The 26998-nt window shown below is 46.3% G+C and overlaps 1 protein-coding gene across 1 annotated transcript; it reads right to left on the minus strand.

Moving 5' to 3' along the window:
- Positions 1-2396: 2396 nt before the first annotated feature.
- LOC121009147 (proteolipid protein 2-like) lies at positions 2397-26298 on the minus strand. Its single transcript, XM_040442046.1, has 7 exons — positions 26118-26298; positions 13981-14136; positions 7842-7937; positions 6781-6870; positions 5801-6169; positions 5748-5752; positions 2397-2407 (listed from the first exon to the last, which is right to left on the minus strand). Exons 1-5 carry the CDS (start codon positions 26211-26213, stop codon positions 6116-6118), a joined length of 492 nt encoding a protein of 163 aa, XP_040297980.1. The 5' UTR covers positions 26214-26298; the 3' UTR covers positions 2397-2407; positions 5748-5752; positions 5801-6115.
- Positions 26299-26998: the final 700 nt, after the last annotated feature.

A 26998-nucleotide genomic window follows, 5' to 3' on the forward strand; every position in this document is an offset into this window, starting at 1 on the left:
CCGGTATGAAGTGAGCCGGAGTTATATTAGGAACAGAGACAGTAGTACCGGTACCTCCAGCAGCGGACGTGGACGGGACGGCCAACTCTGGGCCCGGAGGAGTGAGAATAGCACCACGGGACTCGACCGTGTCTAGTCTGGATTGAATGTCCGTGACTGACGACGTGAGATTGTTGAGCATGAGGTGAATCTGAGCGAGCGACGTCTGGACTGTGGCCATCGAGACTTCCTCCTGACGCTGAGGACTCGAAGTGGACATGAGTAGGCAGTATAATTCTGCCTTTCTGGCCGAGGCTGAAAACGGGATACCCTTCCTGGACAGCTCCGCCATCAACCTGGGTACGGTCCAATTCCGTAGTGACGGGATGCTACCCACTTCGGACAGCCTGGCGGCATTTTCGTTGACCGAGGCCTCCATGATATCAGAGGCATGAGACATGGCCCTGTAGATACAGTATGTAACAATAAAGCTCAACCATACGACCCGAGACCAGACACCAGTGACAACCCTACCACCGAACGATGTGGAGTGCGCACGCATGCCATTGTGAATGGTGTCACCTCGTGATCAATAATTACTGCCACCGACAGACTGAGCTGACTTACCCACAGCACGGGAGGAGCGAATAGCGGGATGAGGAGAATACCTAAATTAAAACCGTGAGATTTTTAGAAGACAGAATGAGGGAGCGAACCTACCACTGAAAACTTCCCTATACTACCTGTTGGAAGCGAAACTGGGCCACTCAGAATCGACAGTTGACCCTGAAAAGAAGGAACATCCCTGGAGAGAGAACGGAGAAAACATACTAAGGATCCATTCACACGTCCGTAATTTTGGTCCGCATTCGTTCCGCAATTTGCGGACCCATTCACTTTCAATGGGGCTGGAACGGATGCAAATCCACATTTCCTGGATCCGCATCCGTTTTTTCGGGATCCGCAATTTCGTTCCTGGAAAAAATAGAACATGTCCTATTCTTGTCCGCAATTGCGGACAAGAATAGGACATGTTCTATTTTTTCCAGGAACGAAATTGCGGATCCCGAAAGGCATTTTCTATTAGGCTCCATTCACACGTCCGCAAAATGGGTCCGCATCCTTTCCGCAATTTTGCGGAATGGGTGCGGACCCATTCATTCTCTATGGGGACGGAATGGATGCGGACAGCACACAGTGTGCTGTCTGCAGCCGCAATTGCGGAGCGCGGCCCCGATTTTGGGTCCGCAGCTCCGCAAAAAGATAGAGCATGTCCTATTCTTGTCCGCAAGCTGCGGACAAGAATAGGCATTTCTATGGGGGTGATGGGCTGGTGTGTTGCGGACCCGCAACACACCACGGACGTGTGAATGTAGCCTTAGTGTCTGTGATGTGCAGATCCGCAAATTGCGGATCGCACATTGCAGGTGTCCATGTTTTGCGGATCCGCAAAACACTTACGGACGTGTGAATGGACCCTTAAACAGACAAGGAAACGGCTATACATGACTAGAGACGTGAGCGAGATTGATGAATATACAAGCGTGTTATGCGTAAGCTATGAAGGTACGAAGTGAACTAGCGTAGTAATTCCGTACCTGAAAATGACTGAACACGACCTAATGAAATGGGAAAGGAGATCCTAGCTAAAACCGTAGCACATGCATATGTAACACTGTATTTTATTTCACCCCCCCCCCCCCTTTTTTTTTGGAAACAATAAATAAGTTATTGTTTATTATTCCCCCTTTTTTTTTTTTTTACATAGGGAGTGTGTATAAACGAAAACATTGCCAGACGTGATATGAGAATGTGTTTTTTTTTTTTTCACTTTCCTCTGCAGTAGCAGGGGTGACCACCAGAGGGCGCTGATCTCTAAGCCTGCCACAAACTGTCCTGTGAGCTCGCCGGCCAGCATTCTCAACTCTGGCCACCAGGGGCGCTAGGACCCGGACAGGAACCAAGCCTGAGACACCGCGCGGGAGACCTGGAGCAAGCGGGCCGGTGTAGCGTTATACTACCATACCTCGTGAGATTTCCCTACCCTCTTACTTCCTGTCGCATCAGAGATGACGTCGGGAGGCGTGCCTTACTTTTCACCATCTGCGCATGCCCAAAAGGACACTCTAGTGAAAATCTCACGGCTGAATTTAGCAGCACACCGGGACACTGCACATGCGTCGGGGAGCCGAGGTAGGGAAAAATCACGGCTCAGTGCGCAAGCGCGGTTAACTCATTAAAATCCACCCGATATACGCGCCTGCGCAATGTGGTGGTAGGGAAAAATTACGTCCAGTGCGCAAGCGCCGAGGGTAGTGTAAATATCTATTTCAAAAGCGCTTTTAACCCTTTGCAGGAGCAATTGTCATATTGGTTCTTAAGTGGGGCAGGGGAGGACCTCAGGGGTTGTCAGCTCCAAGTCGGAAAACTTCTTTATAGGCCATCTGTCAGCAGTTTTGCACCTATGACACTGGCTGACCTGTTACGTGTGCTCTTGGCAGCTGAAAGCATCTGTGTTGGTCCCATGTTCATATGTGCCCGCATTGCTAAGAAAAATTATGTTTTTTAATATATGCAAATGAGCCAGGCAGTAAAAATATCTTCATGCCTGGCACCGACTTCTCCTAAAGTCAATCAAAGTGCAGAGGGTGCAGCAGTTGCAGAGAGAGCAGAGACTCTAGGAGCAACGGGGGCGTTGCCATTACACCTAGAGGCTCATTTGCATATATTAAAACATCATTTTTCTCAGCAATGCGGGCACATATGAACATGGGACCAACACAGATGCCTTCAGCTGCCAAGCGCACATGTAACAGGTCAGCCAGTGTCATAGGTACAAAACTGCTGACAGATGTCCTTTAAGGCCAATGGATTGGAGCTTGGTGAGTAGAAGATGGTGGTCTACAGTGTCAAAGGCTGCAGAGAGATCCAGAAGAATAAGAGAAATACTGCAACACTTAACACCCGAAGAACAGCCCTCCCAATTCAAGACCCTCATAGTCGATTCACGTTCCTGTGAAGCCAGTAGAACACGCATTTATAAGTTACCAGGGTCGGACTGGACCCACCCGAGGAACTTATTCTCAGGGCCCACTCCCCTATACCATCAATAAAGTCTAATAGGTTTTGAGTCAAAGAAATAGATCCTATTGGCAATTTATTGTCTCCAAAGGCAGCTCCAAATGCTTTTTCCTCTGGACCTTGGGGCCCACAATGCTGGATCCACCGGATGAATCTGCTGGTGGGCCAGTCTGACGCTGACTTATTCTCCAATCAGTGGAGCAATCCCTTCATTTCCTTCTGGATGCTTCTCCTATTAATCCATAGAGCATATAGGACGCTTATCCGAGGAAACAAGATGGGTATCTTTCTCACCTCTAAATGTGGCACCCCTGAGGCAAACCCATACCCCTGCATTTGGCAATGTTTGCATATACATTTGTTTTGGGACAAGATACACAAATTTGCCTCCAACATCTGAACCCTAACACCCCTTTGAATTCTACCTGGGTGATCCCGGGCTTTATAGATAAAGCACAATGCAATAACCCCAAAACTTGAATGTGGGGGGAAAAAGTTAATGAAGACGGTAGTTGGGTAATCGCTTGTTTATGGCAAAAGACTTTACTGCTTGTGGAGAAGGTATATTCAGAGATGGAGATGGATCTCAGACCCATCTATTATACTGCTTGTTACCCCCATATACAGCCTTGAAGAACTGTAGGTGTACTGCCTTTATGCGTTTACCTCTGTAGAGTTTGCTGGACTGGTTACCCCCAAAATTCAGCCTGATCATTGCCTTGCACTGGCCGTCGCCCAGCCCTCCTGCTTTGCACCCAGTCACCGCACACATCTAACATCATAGTATATCCGGTGGGCTGCAGCAGGCCCTGCCCCCTCACACTAAGCCCCACCCCTTTCTAGCCACTTTGAAAAGTGTGCCACGACCTGCGACCTACAATAGCTTGATGAATGCCCCCAATGTACTTTTCTAACGGGCCATAAAATAAAAAATTTTCATGGGAGCGCCGCTTTAAAAGGTGGAGTCTAAGTATAATCACATACGTTTTAGGTTCAAAATCATGGGCTGATCCTTTCTTAATATCAGTTATAGTGCTCACGGCCCCATTTACCTGATATAGTGCTCCAAATCCCATTCGTAGATATAGATGTAAAGGGAACCTGTTTGTGTAGCAAGGTGTTTTAGTGGTTCTTTCCCCTTTAATCGCTTGTAATGTAGTTGCCTGGTACCTGGCCGCATTCCTGAAGTCTGAAGTAACTGTACATGCATACTGCATACTGAAGACCTTTAGGCCCCTTTCACACGGGCGAGTATTCCGCACGGATGCGATGCGTGAGGTGAACGCACTGCACCCGCACTGAATACCGACCCATTCATTTCTATGGGGCTGTTCACATGAGCGGTGATTTTCACGCATCACTTGTGCGTTGCGTGAAAATCGCAGCATGCTCTATTTTGTGCGTTTTTCACGTAACGCAGGCCCCATAGAAATGAATGGGGTTGCGTGAAAATCGCAAGCATCCGCAAGCAAGTGCGGATGCGGTGCGATTTTCACGCACGGTTGGTAGGAGACGATCGGGATGGGGACCCGATCATTATTATTTTCCCTTATAACCTGGTTATAAGGGAAAATAATAGCATTCTGAATACAGAAGGCATAGTACAATAGCGCTGGAGGGGTTAAAAAAATAAATAAAAAAATTTAACTCAACTTAGTCCACTTGATCGCGCAGCCCGGCTTCTCTTCTGTCTCCTTCTTTGCTGATTGCAGGAAAAGGACCTGTGGTGACGTCACTCCGGTCGTCACATGGTCCCTCACATGATCTATCACCGTGGTAAAAGATCATGTGACGGACCATGTGATGACCAGAGTGACGTCACCACAGGTCCTGTTCCTGCAATCAGCAAAGAAAGAGACAGAAGAGAAGCCGGGCTGCGCGATCAAGTGGACTAAGGTGAGTTAATTTTTTTTTTTTTAACCCCTCCAGCACTATTTTACTTAGCATTCTGTATTCAGAATGCTATTATTTTCCCTTATAACCATGTTAAAGGGAAAATAATACAATCTACAGAACACCGATCCCAAGCCCGAACTTCTGTGAAGAAGTTAGGGTTTGGGTACCAAACATGCACGATTTTTCTCACGCGCGTGCAAAACGCATTACAATGTTTTGCACTCGCGTGGAAAAATCGTGCATGTTCCCGCAACGCCCGTGTGAAAGAGGCCTTAGAAGGGGCCAGGAGGCTAGAAAGACATGATCAGGGTGAGATGTGTCTTGCTACCATCACATCTCTTGGTATCATATGGGCGTTGGCTGGTGCCATGTTAGAAACTGGCCGATTTGTTCACAGATTTGGTGACTGTTACTTTAATCTGTAGGTTATCTTTTTTATGTATATTTTTTATCATAGTCTTGTAAACGTTTATGCACCTAAGCCATCATGTTGTACACGGTGTCTGATCTGCAGGCAGGAGAAGATGAGCAGATTGATATATAGTTTTGTGGGAAACAATTTGGTATAACTTGTACTTAATTTCAATTCCTGCTTATTCTGGGTTTTGGAGTCAAAAGGCAGTTCCTATTCAATGACTGACAGCATTCCCTATGTGGACACAGAGTTTGCTGTCAATCACTGACAGGATCAACCCAGAATGAGCAGGGATTTAAATATATAAAATACCTGCAGCCACCACTAGAGGGAGCTTACTGATATTGAGTTCAATGTGCAGCAGAATGCCTTATACTCCCTCTAGTGGTGGCTGCAGCATGCAGCATGTTATATTGCTTGGATATTGACTTAAAGGGGAACCACCTATAGGTAGACGGATTAGAGTAATTTAACACTGTGACAAACAAGATTATAGAAACATTTATTGATTTTTGTGACTAAAGTATTAAAAAAAAGCTTATTTTTGTATGTAAAACAACCCCCTATGGAGGACACATGATAACTAACAGACTAGCACACCCACAGTGTCATTCATGTAATAAACACCATAGATCTACTGTTATATTGCCCAGAGTTGTTATCCACGGTGGTGCGATATTCCCTTAGGCCGCCAGATTCCTCATCGCCGGGGACGGCCGCCATAGCGTGGTGCAGACCTGTGGCTCATGTGACCCCTCCCGCTTGTACAAAATGAATGTTAGATGTTATCGGGAGACTCTGCGAAAAGAAATGAAATAGGTGATTGCCAGGCAGTGAGTTAAAGGGGTCCTTTCCAATTGCAAGGGGATCGATTGCTGGGACTTGTGGTGCTCAGAATTGCTTCCTCGTTGGTCATTTTGGTTATAGTGATGTGTGGGGGGGGGGGTCAGGAAGTTTTCTATCCCAATTCTGCGGGAATGACAGACCCATAGAAAATGAGTGGACATGGATAAGAAATATGGTTATGTGCATGTGGCCAAAAAATGCACCTATAGTACTAGTCTAAGGAGCGTGCAGCATAAATGATGTGAAACAATTTCCTAATATACTAGATAAGGCTATGCTCCTCGAATTCCTTTTAAGCATTCTTAATAAAAAATAAAATTAAAAACGTAACCTGTTCCCGCCACTAGGGGGCCACTGTGAATACAGCTGTGTACAGCTGCTACTAACAGATCGGCCCCCTAGTGGTGGCAGCTGGCACCTGAGCTTTTCCCAGCAGGTGTTTGAAGAAATGGGGACGACGGCTCCAATATATTATGAAAATACTACAAATGATATTTGCAATAATAGAAGGGGGCCCTGGACTGATCATCGATGGTTCCTCCAGTGAAGTGGAATTTACTCACCAGTTGCGGCTGGAGCGTGTGATTTTTCTTAGTGTAGGAATGTGATAAAAGCATCATAAGCAACAGGATCCCTGCCAGAAGCCCAAAGACCTGCATACAAAGCGGGAAGTCAGTTTTTTGGACAATCAGGATGAAGCACAGATGTTCAGGCACAGGAACAGGCAGAGTTCAGGGTTGGCGAAGTATGTGCAATATGGTAAATGGTCCGAGGTCAGGGCAGGTAGAGAGGATCAGTACAGGTAACAGGCACAGGTCAGGTACATGGGCAGACAGCACAACAGAACACCTTTGAAGAGGCCTCAACACGCTAAGGGGACTATATTGTTCAGGCAGCTTCCCACTGGAAGATTGTCAGCCATGGGATGGTGAAGATTAAAGTGCGCTGGCCCTTAAAGAGCCAAAGGGAGCACACAAATGAGGCCTTTGGGTAAGACCATCAACAACAGATTGGTGGGGGTCCGACACTCAGAAGCCCCAGCGATCAGCTGTTTGCAGCCGCCGACACTGGAACTGACACACAGAATGTAGCCGGAAGCACAGCGCCATCCACTGTGTAGTGGCCATACTGGGTTACTGCAGCTCAGCTCTCTTTCATTTGATGACTGTGTATTGCCATGACTATATAAATTTGTCAGAAAGAAACCTCCCTATAGAAATTCGGAGGTACAGTATGGGCTTATAGCAGGCTGTGTGGACCATATAGCAAAGCCGTATAACCCGGATCTAAAATACGCAATATTAAAGGGGTTTTCTGATATCAATGATCCTGCGAATAGGTCCTCAATATCAGATTGGCGCTCTGGTGAGCTCCTAGGCCAAGTGAATGGTGGTGAGCTGCAATACCAAGCACAACCACTATCAGATGGACAGCGCTGTGCTTAATCAGCTGCAAGGCTCACCGGAGCGCTGCGGCCTCCTCAAACAGCTGATATCATCTGATATTGATGACCTATCCTAAGAAAAACCCCTTTAAGCCAGTGTTCTTCGGAGGTACAATATGGGCACAGTAGGGCTGGAATATAAACACAGACCTGTCATTTTCATTATTATTTGGTACTCACCGATCCAGCAATGCCAGGACCATCACCACCGCGGATTAGACACACTAAGGAGAGAATTATAAAGAGACCACCGCCTATGGCCGCACGTAGAAAATCCTAGAAATGAAGAAGACGGAGGTTCAGAATAGGCATCAGGAATCACAGAGATGTGTCACAAACTCTGAATACCTTCTAGTCTTATACCTATAGGCCAGGCTGGAATATAAGAAGGGCAAAACAGGCAATTCCCCCGATTGTCGACCACTTAGGGGCATCCTCCAGACTCTGGTGTCCCATGCTTCAGGGCCTAAAGGACCAGAAAACCCAACATTTCCAGCTTCTAACAATGACCTCATGTGCTGGACCATCAACGCCCTTGGTATGGACTTAATACTAACCAATAGACCTGACAGATGTGCAGGTTGGGGGACACCTGGGAAATAGAAAATTCTAACCTTCATTATTCTAACCTTCTTTTAGAGAAGAATATGACCTGGCCAGCCCATGGGACCTAATGGCCTTGGCGCATTCTCAGCTTGCTAGTCTCCCCTCCCAGGTGAAACAATCAACCCTTCTTAGGGATACTCTTATTACATGGAAAGTGACACGGAGACTAGTCAATCTTTTATATTCAATCTATATCCCCTTTATGGGGATCGCCTGACTTCCGAGAGGGAATGACGAGCCGATTATATAAAAGCTGGAAAGAAACGGGAATAAACAAAGCGTGAGACCTACTACATGAGCAGGAACCAAGGTGGCTGACATTAGAGGAAATTAGGGTTGTTTCGATACCAAAATTTTGATTCGGTTTCGATACAATAAAAAAAGTATTGCGATACTCGATACCATGCGAAAAAAATAAAAAACACCAAAAAAAGCAGAGTGCGCTACGCATTTATGGAACGTCCGGCCCATAATCGAACAGTCCTATCCTATTTTTTTTGGGGGGGGGGCAAGGAGACTCTGTTACGGCGTTCACCGCATAGGAGATTTTTTTAAATATATTTTAATAGTTTGGACACTTTTTGGACGTGGCAATACGTTTATTTATTTATTGTTTATTATATTTTATATGTAAAATTGGGAAAGGGGGTGATTTTTTTTTTTTTTTTACTTTTTATTTAATAACTATTTCCCCCCTTAGGGGCTAGAACCTGGGATCTTGTAATCCCTTGTCCTATTCACCCTCATAGCACTCTCCCTGCTGCCCTGTGCCTAGTACACACAGCAGCAGGGAGCTTACCATGGCAGCCAGGACTTCAGTAGCGTCCTGGCTGCCATGGTAACCGATCGGAGCCCCAGGATTACAGTGCTGGGGCTCCGATCAGAAGCTGCCACTGCCACCAATGAGAAGGAAGGGAGGGGACCCTGTAGCCACTGCCACCATGATTTTAATACTGGGGAGGAGGGCGCACTGCGCCACCAATGATTTATTACTTGGAGGAGGGGAGGGTGCACTGCGCCACCATTGATAATTAAAGTTTAATAAAAAGAGGCTGGGTGCGGGCAGCAGAATCACATAGCCGTCGCCCAGCCTCTATGACAGGAAGCTGCGATCAGCGGCAGTTAAACCCCTGGGGTTAACTGACGCTGATCGCAGCTTCCTTTCATAGAGGCTGGGCGACGGCTATGTGATTCTGCACCTAGCCTCCTGTATTTGTATTAAACGTTTAACTTTCATTGGTGGCGCAGTGCACCCGCCCCTCTCTCTGCTCATTGGTTGGCAGCGGCGGCACAGGGGGCGGGAAAGAGTGACTCCTTTTCCCCTATGCTGCTGAGGAAACATGGCGCGCGCTGATAGCGGTGCGCTCCATGCTCTGTGATACTAGACTGCGCAGTAGCGCATCCTAGTATCGAAAAATGTCAAATCCCGGTATCGAGGTCAATACTGGATATCGAAAATTCGATACCCGAAAAACCCTAGAGGAACCATGCCAACAATATGACCTGCAAGGCCCCCCAACACTTTCCTTATCAACAAATCAAACATTATTGTCGGACAAAACTGAGAGACATATCCAGAGAGGTCCCAACGCCTTTGACAGCCTCCTCACATCCAACAACAGACACTCCATATCAGAGATATATTCCTTCCTCAGATCCAAGATACGCTCAGGTGGCATTCCTTCAATCTACAAAGGTTGGGCAAAGCAGCTAAGGACAGGATGTTCTAAGTGGGTGGGCAGACTTTAGAAAAAGCATACTATCTGAGAGCTGGCGGGAAACTCCATTAAAGATTATGCACAGGGCAATATATGCCATTGACATACCACCCACATCCCTCAAACCGGATAGACAAACAGAATGCCCCAAATGCAAAAGAGCCTAAATCCGACCTATACCCTGGGCTTTAGAGCTGCTCTAAGTTAACGACTTTTTGGGAAGACACCCAATCTTTAATCGAGAGGTCAAGCAGGTTCAGAAATCCCATAAAAGACCATAAAATGACACTGTTCCATTTTTGGGGAAAAGGAGGTAATCCTTTACGTGGAGGAGATGTCCATCTTCCACTTGTAGCGCGCACCATCATCATGGCGGCAAAGAAGTGCATCCTAGCAGAGTGGCCGTCTCCACAAATCCCAAACATCAGTCAAATCATAACAAACGTAAAGAAAAACCTTATGTATAGAGCGATTGATAGACACCAAGAATAAAGAGGTTTTTTTAAAAAATGGAGATCTTTATAATTTATTATTGTGACGATAGAGAAAGGGAACAAATAGTTGACCCCTTCAGATTCACTCAGCGGTACCTTGGAACCAAACCCGAGTTCGGGAAATGTTTTTTTTACAGTATAAATCAATTTCTGAAGTTATTATGTAAAGTCTCGCGAGACTTCGTAGAAGCAATAACTTCGGCTCATCAGAGCCAATACATTCTAATACTGTACAGCGCTCCTTGTTACATAAAGAATTAGAACAAAGTTTTTATGTGAATCGACTTTGGATGTTTCATCCGAAGTCGATTCGCTCATCCCTACCTATCATAGATACCATATGTTGCTTAAACAGACTCAGAGAGGAACTTATGCTGTTTACATGTGGAGTTATATTGTTTATTTGTATATTGGATGCTTATGATGTAACTACTGTTTTATGTGATTATACGGAAAAAAACGAATAAAATAGATTTGAAAAATGTTAACCTTCATTCAAAAGAGTGCTTCTTCAGGGAGGCACAAAAATACCAAACTTAAAAAAAAAAAGCTAAATCTGCCCAGCTAAGAGAGGCCATTGGCCTAACTAACTGGGACAAAAATGAGATATTTTAGGCTGGGTTCAGACCTGAGCGTATTCGATATGCACTTTTTTCAGGCGTTTGTATCGGGCGTTTTAATGGGCGAAACAAGCAAACGCCCATTTAGGCGCGTTCCCGCTAAAGTCTATGGGCGGGAAACGCGCGACAATATACGCCCCAAGAAGCTCCTGTACTCTTGAGGCGTTAGGGCGTTTTACAGCGCGTTCGTACGCGCTGTAAAACGCTCAGGTGAGAACCATGCCCATAGGGAATCATTGGTTTTTGCCTGTTGAGCGTTTTACCAGCGCGTACGAACGCACTGTAAAACGCTCAGGTCTGAACCCAGCCTTAAAAGCATCCTGAACTCTAATTGTGAGAGGTACATACCTTATGGGAATAAAAAGGGTAGAGAAACAAAATAAACCAATGTGGACGAATAGAAATGTAAAGAAGCTCTAAATGACAAAAAAGAAAGCATTTCAATCCCTAAAACAGGAGGGTAGTGAGGAAGCATTGAAAAACTTTTGAAAACTATAAGGAAAAAAATAGAACAGGTAAAAGACAAATAAAAGCAGCCAAACTGGAGACAGAGAGATTCATTGCCAAAGAGAGTAAAACAAACCCTACAATGTTCTTCAATTATATAAATGGTAAAAAGTATAAATCTGAAGGTGTCGGCCCTCTACAAAGTGATGAGGGGGGAGTCGCAGAGAGCGATGAGGAGAAAGCAAAGCTATTAAATAAACTGTCAGATGAAATACAGAATGTAAAAGTTAATTCCCCATTAAAAGTGTCCTGTCTGACCAGGAAGAAGTACAGCAGCGTCTTAAAAAGATTAAAATAGTCAAATCTCCGGGACCAGATGGCATACACCCCCGTATCCTAAGAGAATTAAGTAATGTCATAGCCAGACCCTTATTTCTGATATTTAAGGACTCTATACTGACAGGGAGTGTTCCACAGGATTGGCGCTTAGCAATTGTGGTGCCAAAAGGGGTAAAAAACAGAGCCCCGGAAACTATAGGCCAGTAAATCGGTCGTGGGTAAACTGTTTGAAGGTTTTCTAAGAGTGCTATCTTGGAGGATCTCAATGGAAATAAGCAAATAACGCCATATCAGCATGGCTTCATGAGGGATCGGTTCATGTCAAACTAATTTAATCAGTTTCTATGAGGAGGTAAGTTCTAGACTTGACAGCGGCGAATCAATGGATGTCGTATATCTGGACTTCTCCAAAGCATTTGACTCTGTACCACATAAAAGGTTAGTATATAAAATGAGAATGCTCGGACTGGGAGAAAACGTCTGTATGTGGTTTAAAGCTACTTTCACACTTACGTGGTTAATTCCGGTATTGAGATCTGGCAGAGGACCTCAATACTGGAATTAAAATGATCCGTTTTGCACATCAGGATACATCCGTTCTGTTAGGATGCGGTTGTGTGAAATCAAAATGGAAAAAAACGAATCAGTCACTAAATACATTGAAAGTCAATGGGTGACGAATCCGGGTTTTTAGACTTGCATTGTTTTTAGTTTTTTATGACCAGACACAAAACCGCAGCTTCCGGAATGCTGAAGGAACGGAAGATATCCTGATGCATCTCTTTCCATTTAGAATGCATTAGGACTAACCAGAAACGTTTTTTTTTTCCGGTATTGAGATTCTCTGACGGATCTCAATATCGGAAAGCAACAACGCAAGTGTAAAAGTAACCTAAGTAACTGGCTCAGTGGTCTGTATTGGAGGTGTCACCGTCACCAGTGAGGTACCACAGGGGTCAGTATTAGGCCCTATTCTCTTCGATATATTTACTAATGATCTTGTAGAAGGCTTGCACAGTAAAATATAAATTTTTGTAGATGACACTATGACAAGTAATTGACACCTTTTTCCCCATCAGGGGAGTGAAGGATCGGAGGCTTCGAATTTAAAGATCTGGTCCGACAGCTATTGAAGGTCTATGGGCATCTTTAGAGCGGCGTACGCGTGCTTGGATGATTTGCATTATTCTCCACTTGACATAACCTACAACGTGACACTAGAGGGCGCAGCATTCCTAGATATGGACTATCCAGCTGTCCGTTATTCATACCGCCATGCTTACACATTACTGGCACTGTAAATAGCACCTCCGCAGCTGGACACGTGCCAGTACCGCGCCAAGACTGCTGCTTCCCTCCCACCTGTAAGTGTGACTAAAAAAAAAATATTTGCACGCCCACTGGTCGTTATTTGCTATTAAACAGAATTACAACAACCCCCACAGTGTCTTTTGCTTAGTAATCCCGACAGAGTGAAGGTGCATGGTGGGGGTTGTTGTAATTATGTATAAATGGGGTTCTTTTTGATGGGGCAGGGTGGCAAAGGGTTTACCTTATTTAAAGGGGTTGGACTTTCTGCCAGACCTGCAGAGGGAAGCATGATTTCCCACTCCCCACCGCTGGATTCCAGGTCCTTCGGTCGCTCTGATCTGTGAACATCAACATTCTGTTGGACACGAGTCACGCAGCCTCTGCAGCCAATGACTGGCCACGGCCGTGACATGCCCCCCATGCGTCATATGACCCAGCGACGTGACACGTGGAAAAGCCACCTTGCAAACTTAATAACAACGACTGCTGCGTCTAAATCTCTTACAAGTTAAACCAATATGTTTAATCAGATTATTCTTATCACAAGCATGGGACACTGTGAAGCATGTGATTCTGACGTCCACAAGGCTCCACGTCAGGCCTATACAGAAAACATTTAGATCGACCCCTTGGGATTTTCGCTTCCAACCCAATGTGGCTCCCCCCCTCCGCCGTATATTCGGCAGAGGCTGCATTCCTGTTATAATTGCCGGTCGACACCAGCGGCAATCTCGTACATATGCGGCATGATAATCCTGCTTTTGCTAAATGAATCAATACTTACGGTCCAGCCCCAGTGGATAAAGGGGATCTGTTGGTCGTAGCGGGCAGCGAATAAGAAGAAAAAGATGACGGAGAAGATGAGTTCCGTGATGGCAACGCCAAGGTATCCGGGAGTGTTAGAGGCAGCGTAACAAATCAGGACGATAATGCAAACGCCCTGCGGAGAGAAAAAAAATACACAGAATTACGGCACGGTAAATGGGCCAGCCTTACGGTGGATGGTGCCCTGTGTGGTACCCGGTGTCAGCAACCCCTCCCTCCAACAGTGCCCAAGTAAAAGCGACATACAGTGTATCGCTAGGATAGGCCCTCAATGTCCTATAGGTGCGGGTCCCACCTCTGGGACACGCTTCTATACTTAGAATGGAGCCGTGTATGCGTGGCCGCCCTCCGGCGCTCGCCATAGAAATGAATGGAGGGCGGCCACACATGCGCAGTGCTCCCTCTGGGACTTTACCGGCCTCGTTCTAAGTATAGGAGGTGGGACCCGCACCTATAGGATATTGGGGGCATATCCTAGCGATATGCTCCCAATGTCCAAGATAGGAATACCCCTTTAATATATGCAAATAAGCCTCTAGGAGTAACAGCAATGCCCCAGTTGCTCCTAGAGGCTCTGCTCTCTCTGCAACTGCCACGTCCTCTGCACCCGCACCTATAGGACATTGAGGGCATATCCTAGTGATATGCCCCCAATGTCCAAGATTGGAATACCCCTTTAAAAAATCATTTTTCTCAGCAATGCAGGCACATATGAACATGGGACCAACACAGATGCCTCCAGCACATGTAACAGGTCAGCCAGTTTCATAGGTACAAAGCTGCTGACAGATGCCCTTTAAGTGTTATTTGGGTCATACAGTAGTGGGGGCGTTGCTGTTACTCTTAGAGGCTCTGCAGTTTGATTATGAGGGATCATGTTTACACTGGCTTTCCATGTCAAATTGCAGAGGGCATGGTAGCTGCAGAGAGAGCAGAGCCTCTAGGTGTAACGGCAACGCCCCCATTGCTCCTAGAGGCTCATTTGCATATCTTAAAACATAATTTCTCAGCAATGTGGGCACATATGAACATGGGACCAACACAGATGCCTTCAGCTGCCAAGCGCTTATGTAACATGTCAGCCAGTTTCATAGGTACAAAACTGCTGACAGATGCCCTCTGAGGCAGAAAAAAAAGGGTACGTACACACACTGCGCGGATTTTGTTGCAGAAAAAACTGCAGATTAGATGCAGCTATATTCTTTGCATTGGAAAGGGGGGAAATCTGCAGCATAAAATGACATGCTGCAGATTTCAAATCCGCAGTACCGTAGCTTTTCTGAAATTCTCATCCACTTTGGCGGTATTGTACAATGCTGCAGATTTGCTACATGAAAGTCTGCAACAGCAAATCCGCCGCTAATCAATCGCGTGTGAACCCAGCCTAAAAGCCGCCTAAATAACATATGCTATACTACATAGACTATATTGTAACACAAATGCTTGTTTGTCAGGTGATCGGGGCATGAAATTGATCGATGGTTGGTAGCGCATCGACCCATGTAAGGAGGGGATGTGCTGCCCACAATATGCTAACTGAATGTTTTCATTGGCTGCTGTGAAGGCTCTTCAAACGGGCGCCAATTAACTTGTTATATGGTCGATCACCACTATTTTAGGGGCGAGCTTTGGCCGGTGTCAAAGCACCCTTAGTGATGCCCTCTGAACTGTTCTGCACATAGAAGTATGGCCGTTGTGGTCACCTTGCAGAAATTCTGCACCGTACGGTCCACACAATAGTGTAGACTACACAGTAGTGACATCTACACATACAGTACACTACAGACCAAAAGTTTGGACACACCTTCTCATTCAAAGAGTTTTCTTTATTTTAATGACTATGAAGGCATCAAAACTATGAATTAACACATGTGGAATTATATACATAACAAACAAGTGTGAAACAACTGAAATATGTCATATTCTAGGTTCTTCAAAGTAGCCACCTTTTGCTTTGATTACTGCTTTGCACCCTCTTGGCATTCTCTTGATGAGCTTCAAGAGGTAGTCCCCTGAAATGGTCTTCCAACAGTCTTGAAGGAGTTCCCAGAGATGCCTAGCACTTGTTGGCCCTTTTGCCTTCACTCTGCGGTCCAGCTCACCCCAAACCATCTCGATTGGGTTCAGGTCCGGTGACTGTGGAGGCCAGGCCATCTGGCGCAGCACCCCATCACTCTCCTTCATGGTCAAATAGCCCTTACTTTCAAAGTTTTCCCAATTTTTCGGCTGACTGACCTTCATTTCTTAAATTAATGATGGCCACTCGTTTTTCTTTACTTAGCTGCTTTTTTCTTGCCATAATACAAATTCTAACAGTCTATTCAGTAGGACTATCAGCTGTGTATCCACCTCACTTCTCCTCAACGCAACTGATGGTCCCAACCCCATTTATAAGGCAAGAAATCCCACTTATTAAACCTGACAGGGCACACCTGTGAAGTGAAAACCATTTCAGGGGACTACCTCTTGAAGCTCATCAAGAGAATGCCAAGAGTGTGCAAAGCAGTAATCAAAGCAAAAGGTGGCTACTTTGAAGAACCTAGAATATGACATATTTTCAGTTGTTTCACACTTGTTTGTTATGTATATAATTCCACATGTGTTAATTCATAGTTTTGATGCCTTCAGTGTGAATCTCCAATTTTCATAGTCATGAAAATAAAGAAAACTCTTTGAATGAGAAGGTGTGTCCAAACTTTTGGTCTGTACTGTACCTTTGTGCCCACCACATATAATTGTGCCAGCCATATAGCAGAGACCATAAAACAATAGCATCATATCCCCCTACAGCGTAGTTAAAAAAAATACGGTGTCCCCCCCATTTGCCTCTTCCATGATATCTCCTAGATGAGCAACCAGTCACATTACACAGACAATTGATTTGAATGGACACTGTGTAATACTTAGTTTCCCCTGCGGAGGCGCTGCAGGGAAATCTAATACTTATTGTCAGTTTTCCCGCATAGATTATTACAGATGATCGCTGGGGTTCCCAGCACTTTGTGATCAGATCTCCCAACTAGGGGTTGTCTAAAGCGAAGAACCCCTTTATTATGGGGCTCATTTATCAAAACTGGTGTAAAAGAAAACTGGCTTTGTTACGAGTGCTTTACATGGGGGATTACAACCCTGGATGATATAAAAGTCAATCGATCCCAATTAAAGGGCCTCTTGATACAGAGATGGCCATACCTTATGCAAGTGTCTGGTCTAGCCTCTCTGCAGATATTTGGTAAGTCTACTCTCACTTTTCTACCATGACATGGACTTTGCAGACAGCTGCCACCTGCCTATCACCCGGCCACCCACGATGATGGTCCAGCCTGCCATGGATCAGGTTGCTGCCTGCTGGAAGTGGATGGAGGTCAAACTGCAGAATGTATGGCCGCTTGTTTGCCATTGTGTGTAATGCAAATCAGGTTGCAAGGAGGTCAAGCAGTAGAGCGCAAGGTCCTCTCGTGTGGCTCCTGTCCTCCGTTCACTTTGAATAGTGTCGGCAGCACATCCCCTGTTGATATAGGACAATGTGCCTGAGAAACAAGGAATTTTGGTGCCACATGAAAGACGCAATCAAGTTTGTCGGGTGATCAATGCCAATTGCCAGAAACGAGTGTTCGTACCAACGTATATTCCCGATAAATGACCTGACCCTCAGCCCATATAAATGGTTCCTTAGTCTTGGGGACTGTAACGTAACGTGAATTCTCAAACCTTCTGAATTCACGTGGACGACACCCCAGAGTGTACAAGAGATAGACTCTAACAAGAACTTCATCCAAGGTAGGATGAAAGTATTGATTTGCCCTATCTCTTGTACACCTTGGGGTGCCGTCCATGTGCTACAACATGGCGACCGGAGTCCCACCCCATATCGCATGGCCAGTGATGATTATTTACTTTTTACTATTCTGTATGTGATTTCTATATTTAAATCAAACTTGGTAAATATATTTATTCACTTAGCCTGTGTAAGCTTATTCATTCTCAAATCTTTTGAATTCACGTTACAGGGAGAAAGAAGTCGTACCAGAGAACCTTGCGCTCTCTTCTGTGACCTCCTTGCAACCTGATTTGCACTGCACACAATGGCAAACAAACAATCGGATACACGTTCTACAATTTGGCCCCCCATCAACTTCCAGTTGGCAAGCAAAGCGATCCATTGCAGGCTGGGCCATCATCCTTGGTGGCCAGATGAGGTGCCTGCAAAGTCTATGTCATGGTAGGAACTTGAGGGCTGTATCAAACCTGCCCACCGACCTACCAATTATCTGAAGAGAGGCTTGACGGAACTATTGCATAGTGTATGGACACCACTGCATGTAGAAGATGCCAGTTGCTCCATATGACGCCACATCTTCAGGGTTTATACTGTATGATCTCTCATCGTGATTATAATGGTCTCACTGTATAGTGAAGAATCATTGCCCTTCTTAGAAGAATTTCAGCTGCCTCCTACATACGCGCTCTTCTGTGCAGTCAACTGGTCTTTAGTCTATAGGGTTTTCAGCCAAGAAAACCCTACAAATTAACCACATCTCAGTTTTTACGATTCACAAGGACAGCATAAAATATACATAATATACTAATTACACAATAAAAAGTTTTTAGTTTTTTTTTGTAACCGAACTGAAAATTCAGCTGTGAATATACCGATATACTCTTATAGGGATATGTTTGATGGAGTGTTTATACTGGGGCTCCTTCAACTACCCTGGTCAGAGACATGAAGAAAACAAAGGGGTCATTTACATAAATTTTACGCCAGTTTCTGGCTTAAAAATAGTGGTAAAACACGTTTTTGTGACTTTTAAAAACGCCAGTGCGACAATATTTTGTCACACAGGAATTTTTACGCCATCCTCGCCACTTGGGAGCGGCAGGGACCGGACAAGGGCCAGGACTTTGGCCCTGGCAAATTTTGTAAGACTTACGACTGAAAATCAGTGTAAAAAAGAGGAGTAGTCAGGGGCTGGAGTAGTTTTTTTTTACTCCAAGTGCACAGACTGGTGGAGGTGCCCCTAATTTATGACAAGGCGCAAACTTTCTCATAAATTAGGTGAACCCTCCGGCAGCGCAGGAGGATTTTCGATCCCTGAAAATCCTGTGGGTGGATTTTTCGGTCCCTGGCAAATTAAATAACTGGAAGGAGGAGTCAAACATATTGTAGATATTTTGCCTTAAAGGGGTGATGACCTATCCTCAGGATGGTAGCGTATTTCTTCACTCTCCCCATCAGGGGCAGACTGGGAGATTATGGTGGCCCTGGAAAAAAAATCTAAAAAGATGCCCCAAGTTGTAGGCGGGTAAAAATTGACAGAAGGCAGGGCCAATATAAGTGGATGTGGCCACCAATACTATAGAGCAGCACAAAATATCGCCCCAGCATTTAACTCTATCACCGTCCTGAGGATGCCAATACAGTTAAATACAAGATGGCCCTTTCTTCTGCCAGTCAGGACAGGTTCATAAGTACTCCATTAATGTGGAGAGCTTCAGATCGCTATGCACCCTACCGGTGGCCACGAGGAGGCCTCAGGTGGCCCCCTGGAAAATTTCCTTATAGGGTCTATGACCAGTCCCCCCCTGCTCCCCATTGAATACACATATACGAACCGTGGGGGGAGCTGTAGGCCGAACTGTTTAGCCCACAGCTATTGACTGTGAATGGCCTTCTTCAGTCTACCATGAGAAACAATGAAGTTAAAAGGGTCAGGAGTCTTCTCGACAATCCCTTTCCACACGCTCATTAGGGCATTTGGACATCATAAAGGGGGGTCTCTGTTCGGGCCACACCCTCTACGAGCCAGATTGTTAAAGGGCATCTGTCAGCAGTTTTGTACCTATGAAACTGGCTGACCTGTTACATGTGCACTTGGCACCTGAAGACATCTGTGTTGGTCCCATGTCCATATGTGTCCTCATTGCTGAGAAAAATGATGATTTAATATATGCAAATGAGCCTCTAGGAGCAACGGGGCGTGGCCCTTACTGCTAATGGCTCAGCTTTCTCTGTACCTGCCGTAACCTCTGCACTTTCATTGACAGGTGTGATCACATTTACACTGCCTGGTCCTGTCAATCAAAGTGCAGCAGAAAGCTGCAGAAAGAGCAGAACCTCTAGGAGTAACGACAACGCCCCCGCTGCTCCTAAAGGCTCATTTGCATATAATAAAACATCACTTTTCTCAGCAATGCGGGAACATAAGAACATGGAACCAACAAAGATGCCTTCAGCTGCTGAGCGCACATGCAACAGGTCTGGCAGTGTCATAGGTACAAAACTGCTGACAGATGCCCTTTAAATACGATCATTCATCCCCTTTCAGCAGCACATCCTTTACTTATGAGGGGGATGCGCTTCTGACAAATGAGTTTTTATGCTTGTTTATGCATTTGTAGAAACGTTCGTTCGCCCGATCGTCACACACGTAAAAGGACCTTTAAACATTCCATAATGATAGAAAGTGATGCAATGTTCTCACGCCCCCATCATATTTCAATTCTCAGTGAACAGAAATATTCAGGGTTACGCTCATGTATTTCTGATTCGCATCCGATCCACATTCTTGGCAGATCAATTCATTTCTATGGGGCCGCAGGCGACACACCGATGTCATCCAAGTGCTGCCCGGATCTGCGCAGCCGTGCCGCAAATGATAGAACATGTCCTATTCTTGTCCGTTTTGTGGACAAGGACAGGCATTTCTATATGCGGGGCCACGGAACGGTATTACGGGCCCATTGAAAATGAATGGGCCCGCACTCCTTCTGCATAATTGCGGAACGGATGCGGACCCATTCATACAGTCGTCTGAATGAGCCCTAAATTGGATGAATCCTGGCTGGAGTCATTTTTTTGCCAACATTTACACCCGTTTCCAGTAAATTTGCCAGGTCCTAGCCCTGGCATGCCCCCGTCCTGTCCAACTGTCGATCATGGCCGTGTGACTAAATATCGTCGCACAGCCGGTCAAAAAAAGGGACTTCCAACTATTTTAGTTGCAAGTCCCTTAATAAATGACCCCCTGTGGCTACTATGTGGGTCATAACAGGTTTTAACGGAATTGTCCTATGAAGACACCGCATTTTTACATTGGATCTTCATGGATGGGTCAGTTCATGGCTGAGAGGTCAGATTTTTCTAAATGACTTCTCTTCAGATATACTGCAGGGCTGCTTTTACATGGCAGCTCTATGTTGTGCCTGACAGGAGGAAGGTAGGGAGTCCCGAGCAGGGGAACGCCCACTCCATGGGCCTAACTAGGCCTATGAAGAGGGGCCTTCTTCACCGCCTGAAGCCTCTGAACAGAAATCCAAGTGTAAGGACCAGGTGCTAAGTCAGTGGAAAGTTATAGACGTCTCGGTGCACGAGGCCTGGGTGTGTCCCAAAGCCATCACCCTGCATGTAATTGTATATTACTCATTCCTTCCCTACAAGAAGTGACGGACGCCCTGCAGAAGACCAGAGGCTGCGGTTACTGAAGAGGCATGAGTCAGACAGCGTGGAATATACAGAATGCAGTAACACGGCGCCTATAGAGCTGGATTTAAAGGGGCGGCCCTAAAGAATTTTACTGTAGACAGTAAAAACTGTAGGAACAGTGTAGCAACCAATCAGATTCCACCTTTCATTCTTTAGAGCTCATTAGGAAAATGAAAGGTGGAATCTGATTGGTTGCTATGGGCAACTCAGCCAGTTCTACTTTACATCAGTTTTGATAAATCTCTCCGTTTTATTTTTATTGTTTAGGTTAAAGAGAGAAGATGAAAGCCATGGTTTATTTAGTGTTTGCTTGAGACATCTCCGACAAGCTGTTCTGGCAGGGAGCAGCCTGCCGGAGATGTCTGGATCCGCCATTGCTGGACGCTACCTGACACTCGCCAACCCCATTCACTGTAGTGGGGACTGGCGGAGATCCGGCCACAACCCGGCAAACATGCAGACAATCGGGGCGGACAGGTTGCAGCCAGATTTCGCCTGGTCCCGATTATAGTGAATGGGCTTCACGGGCGGCGGTGTGGCAGCTTCACGGGCGGCACCCGTGTTTTGCAGATCTGCAATTTGCGGACCTAAAAACAAGGCGTGGTTGTGTGCATGAGCCCTAAGGCTACATGCATGTGACCATATCCGTTTTGCGTTCCCCAAACTGCGGATTTGCTAAATACGGATACAGGCCGCGTGCATCCAGTAGTAGAAATGCCTATTCTTGACCGCAAAACGGACAAGAATAGGACAAGTTCTCTAATTTACAGAACAAACACACAAGATGACATCTGTGTGCTCTCCGCAGTTTTTACGGCCCCATAGAAATGAATAGTTCGCTGATAGATAGATAGATATGAGAGATAGATAGATAGATAGGAGACAGATATAACACAAGGTCCACCATTCACAATATGCGATATCACAGCTAATCTACTCCCCCTCCCTGTACAGTGACCTCTGCACAGGTCACAGAGCATGCCTAGAAAACTCTCCCATTGAAGTCGGAGTCCCCCTCCGACCATTCTGTCTATGGCCCAGGTGGCTGCCGTAAAGCATATTTCTAAATGCTGTTAACGACAGCTCGGGCAAGGTGGCCGCCCCCACGTTCAGGAAACAGAATAAAAAGATCTACAATGGAAACATTCAAACAGATTAGAAAAAAATAAAGGATGCGTGTCGGTAACTGGCGGAAACAGGGGCGTAGCTATAGGGGGTGCAGAGGCAGCAGTCGCTAGCGGGCCCAGGACCCTTGTGGGGCCACATAAGAAGACACTGGTATTATAGAAAGTGCATGCAGGTTACACCTCTGTCTGGAGTCAAGGAGTTAGGTCAAGAATTTGGCATGGGGGGGGGGGGAGGGCATTTAAATTTTTGCCTCAGGCAGCAGGAAGGCTATGTGCTCCCCTGCCCCTGGTTATAAAGCACTGAGGGAAGGGGGGCCCAATTTGAACTCTTGCACCAGGGCTTATGAGCCTTTAGCTACCCCCGCTGGGCGGAAAGATATAGGCGACTCACTCCTTTTACGGTCAGGTTGCCAGAGATTTGTGGTGCTGATTCTGCACCTCAGAAATGTACTGTACCAGACATGTGCACGTGGTTTTCAAAGCCCCAGCTGAACGTAAAGGGAAAAAATAATACATTTTTAAAAGGCATCTGTCAGCAGTTTTGTACCTATGACACTGGCTGACCTGTTCCATGTGCGCTTGGCAGCTGAAGGCATCTGTGTTGGTCCCATGTTCATATGTGTCCGCATCGCTGAGAAAAGTGATGTTTTAATATATGCAAATGAGCCTCTAGGAGCAACGGGGGCGTTACCATTACACTTAGAGGCTCTGCTCTCTCTGCAACTGCTGCGCCCTCTGCACTTTGATTGACAGGGCCAGACAGGGAAAACGTCCTCACATCTGGTCCTGTCAATTAGGGTCCATTCACACATCCATGTGTGTTTTGCGGATCCACAAAACACGGACGGCGGCAATGTGCGTTCCGCATTTTGCGGACCGCACATTGCCGGCACTAATAGAATATGCCTATTCTTGTCCGCAATTGTGGACAAGAATAGGGCATGTTCTATTTTTTTCGGGATCCGCAATTCCGTATCCGTGCAGCATATCGTGCGGCCCCATAGAAATGAATGGGTCCGCAATTCCGTTCCGCAAAATGTAAATGGGGTCTTAAAGTGCAGTGGACGCAGCAGCTGCAGAGAGAGCAGAGCCTCTAGGTGTAATGGCAACGCCCCCGTTGCTCCTAGAGGCTCATTTGCATATATTAAAACATCATTTTTCTCAGCAATGCGGGCACATATGAACATGGGACCAACACAGATGCCTCCAGCTGCCAACAGGTCAGCCAGTTTCATAGGTACAAATGGGTTCTCCAACCCCTCAGGTCCTCCCCTGCCCCGCTTAACATAAAAAAAAAAAACACTCATCTGCTGTAGCGCCATTCCCCGAAGGACCAGGATGCAGCATGACCGCTGCAACCAATCAGGGGCCTCAGCGGCTTGGGCTACTTTCATACCTCTGGTGTGAAACTTCGGCAGACAAGAGGAGGATCGTCCGGACAGCATGCAACGCTTTGTGTCCGGCCGGTTCTCCGCTTGTCTGCCGGAATGCATACGGATCTCCGCCAGACCCCAGTATACTGGCCTATCCACAGGATAGATCATCTGATAGGTCAGCGTCCCACAACTCGCTGGCACCCCTCACCGGGTGGATTGGAGGACCCCCATTCTCTACAGAGATGGCATCTCCGTGTAATCCTGACCGGAGCGGTGTTCCCTCTGAGGCTCTATTATACATATTGGCGGGCGGGGAGGGTGGAAACTGCTGAAATATTTTCCTATCCTCCCAAAAACCTGAGCAGCACAAACAATCCTTTACTTTCCTCATAGAAAATCCACATCCTGGAGAACCTGTGATCTCCAGAGATTGCTGAGCTTTCCTCCACTCGAGGTAAAAATTCTGCTCCGTAGGCCTGACTCTAAATACCCTGCCTTGGGCCTCATTCACACGTCCCTGCGCAGATCGTCAGTGGTTCATCCATGAAGATGTCCGTGTTTTCTCCGTGTGTCCGTTTTTTGGACAAAGCTGGGCTGAAAATGAATATCCAGACCATCTCCTGCCATCCGTGAAAACCATGGACCAAACATGTATGGCATCCCATGTACGGCAGACCCATAGAGTCTAAGGGGCGCGAGGGATCTGTAATCGCGGACAAAATAGGGCGTACTTCCGCGGTGTCACCGCGGACCATCCAAGACCACTGATGTGTGAATACGCACATAAAAGTCAATGGATAGGTGAGCTATCCATGGAGACCATGTCCGTGATTCACTGACGTGCGAAGCAGGCCATCAAATCCGCACATAAATCTGCACTATTTATCGCGGTTTTGGTACCTTTTTGTGCGTTTTTTTGGTGGCGGATTTTGTTTGTTATGAACCCCTACAGAAGGTGCGGAATCGCATGAACAATTTTAAAATCCGCGCGGCAGGTCCACTTCCGCATCTAAGAAAAAAAGCAAAGCGCCCACGAGATTTATCAAATCTCATTCACTTTGAGGGAACTGTATTGCGTAGTGTTTTTCTGCGCAAAATCCGTGCAGAAAAAAACGTGCTTAATCCGCACCGTGCGCAGCGACCCTAAGGGACTGTTCACACAACGGACATAGAAAACACTTTTTTTTTTTTTTTTTTATATAGTGTGGTTTTGGTTCAGTTTTTTTTCAGCTTCCCATTCATTTTAATGGGAGATTCCGACCGGAATTTTTTTTTTTCCCACGGTGCTATTTTCCATGTGTAAAATAAATAAATAAAAACAATTGCTGTCTCCCGTTCTAACAAATGGGAGGCTTTTCAGAGGAATTTTTATGTGTAGAAACGCGCCAAAAACCACGCAAAAAATTAAAAATTTCATGTGAATCGGCCCTGTTTATACCTGTACATGGGGGGGGGGGGGGGGGTATTACTTTTTATTATCATTTATTAGTTATTTTATTATATATAATATATACATTTATTATTTTCCGTGTGCGCAAATTGACCTGCCGTGTGGATTTGGAAATCAATTGTTTGTGTGCGGTTTTTTTTTATGTGCGGAGTTAACCCTTTGTAACGCAAGGTTGAGATAGCGGAAAATCCACACCAAAAACTGCAAGCGACGCAAACGGACCAGAATCCGCACGTGTTACTAGCGGTTTTGGTGTGGATTTTCCGCGAGCTCGCCCTTGCATAAAAAAACCGCACACACAAACAATCGACACGCGGCAGTTTTCTGAATAATAATAATAATCATATATATATTATAATAATAATACCGCCATCTACACACATGTTTGAGCACTGTCTGCTGGCATGGCGTGGGGGTGGCACTGCCCTGCCCAAGGCATTTTACTGATACCAAGACCCATTCAAAAGCTGCAGGTCTGCTCTTCCTCATGGTCATAAAAGGCAAAGGGGGAAGAGGATGAGGAGGGGGAGAGAAATCAGGGAAGGAGGTTTTTTAAGGGAAAGAAGGGGGGCCCAAAAAATGTGAACTATCCCAGGACTGAGTGCGCATTAGAAAATGGCAGAGTGTGTGTGCCATGAGGCTGGCACTGCCACTCACTATCTCCGTCGCCAGGACGATCCCCTTCCTGGTCCGGATGTAGGCGCTGACCAGGCTCATGCAGCTGGCGCTCTGCTCGGCTCCGGTGTCCGACATGCTGCTGCTGCTGCTGGCACACAGGGGCACGGATGGAGCTGTGGTGGGGAGCTGGCGCTGGGCGGGTCCCGGGCGCTCCCTGGGGCTGGCAGGGGTGTGTGCGGCGCCGGCCGCCGCCTTGTAAGGAGAGCCGGGGACGGGGCTTCGGTGCAACAGGTAGAAGAGGGGGAGGAGGGCGCGTGCAAGGGGTTAACTAGCCGGGAGGGGTTAATTAACCATTGCTTCCCAGAGCAGGACACTGGCACGGAAGGGGGCTGATTAAATGGCCGATCCTGTCTGGGACACGGGCGTGGAAGGGGTTAATTGACCATTCGTATCGAAGACAGAACAGAAGGCGTGGAAGGGGTTAATTGACCATTCGTATCGAAGACAGAAGGCGTGGAAGGGGTTGAATGAGCTATTATTGCTCTATATAGAACAGGACACCGGCACAGAAGGGGTTATGTGTTGTAGCAGTGCACGTACAAGGGGTTAATTTAAATTAGCCATTCATATCAAAATCACTGGCATTGAAGGGGTTAGCGATATAGGGCACTGGCACAGAAGGGGTTATGTAACTACAGATATAGTGTGTGCAGGTATGGAAGGGGTTAATTAGCCACACAGAAAAAGGACACTGGCTCAGAAGGGGTTACGTGGCAGTGGTGCATGTACAAGGGGTAGACGTGGAAGGGGTTAAGTAGCCGTTGCTATAGAGATCAGGGCACTGGCACAGGAGGGGTTATGAAGTGAAGAAAAGGGCAGGGGGCAAGTATGGAAGGGGTCAATCAGTCGCCCCAAACAGG

Source organism: Bufo bufo, chromosome 8 (assembly GCF_905171765.1).
Source record: "Bufo bufo chromosome 8, aBufBuf1.1, whole genome shotgun sequence".
NCBI classification, from domain to species: Eukaryota; Metazoa; Chordata; class Amphibia; order Anura; family Bufonidae; genus Bufo; species Bufo bufo.

Excerpts from the sequence above, each read along its gene's own strand:
- LOC121009147 (XM_040442046.1), bottom strand. The coding sequence starts at position 26,213 with ATGTCGGACACCGGAGCCGAGCAGAGCGCCAGCTGCATGAGCCTGGTC. Across the intron at positions 14,137-26,117 it reads TCGTCCTGGCGACGGAGATA|GGCGTTTGCATTATCGTCCT; the intron begins GTGAGTGGCAGT and ends TTCTCTCCGCAG. Across the intron at positions 6,170-6,780 it reads ACACGCTCCAGCCGCAACTG|AGTCTCCCGATAACATCTAA; the intron begins GTGAGTAAATTC and ends TTCTTTTCGCAG.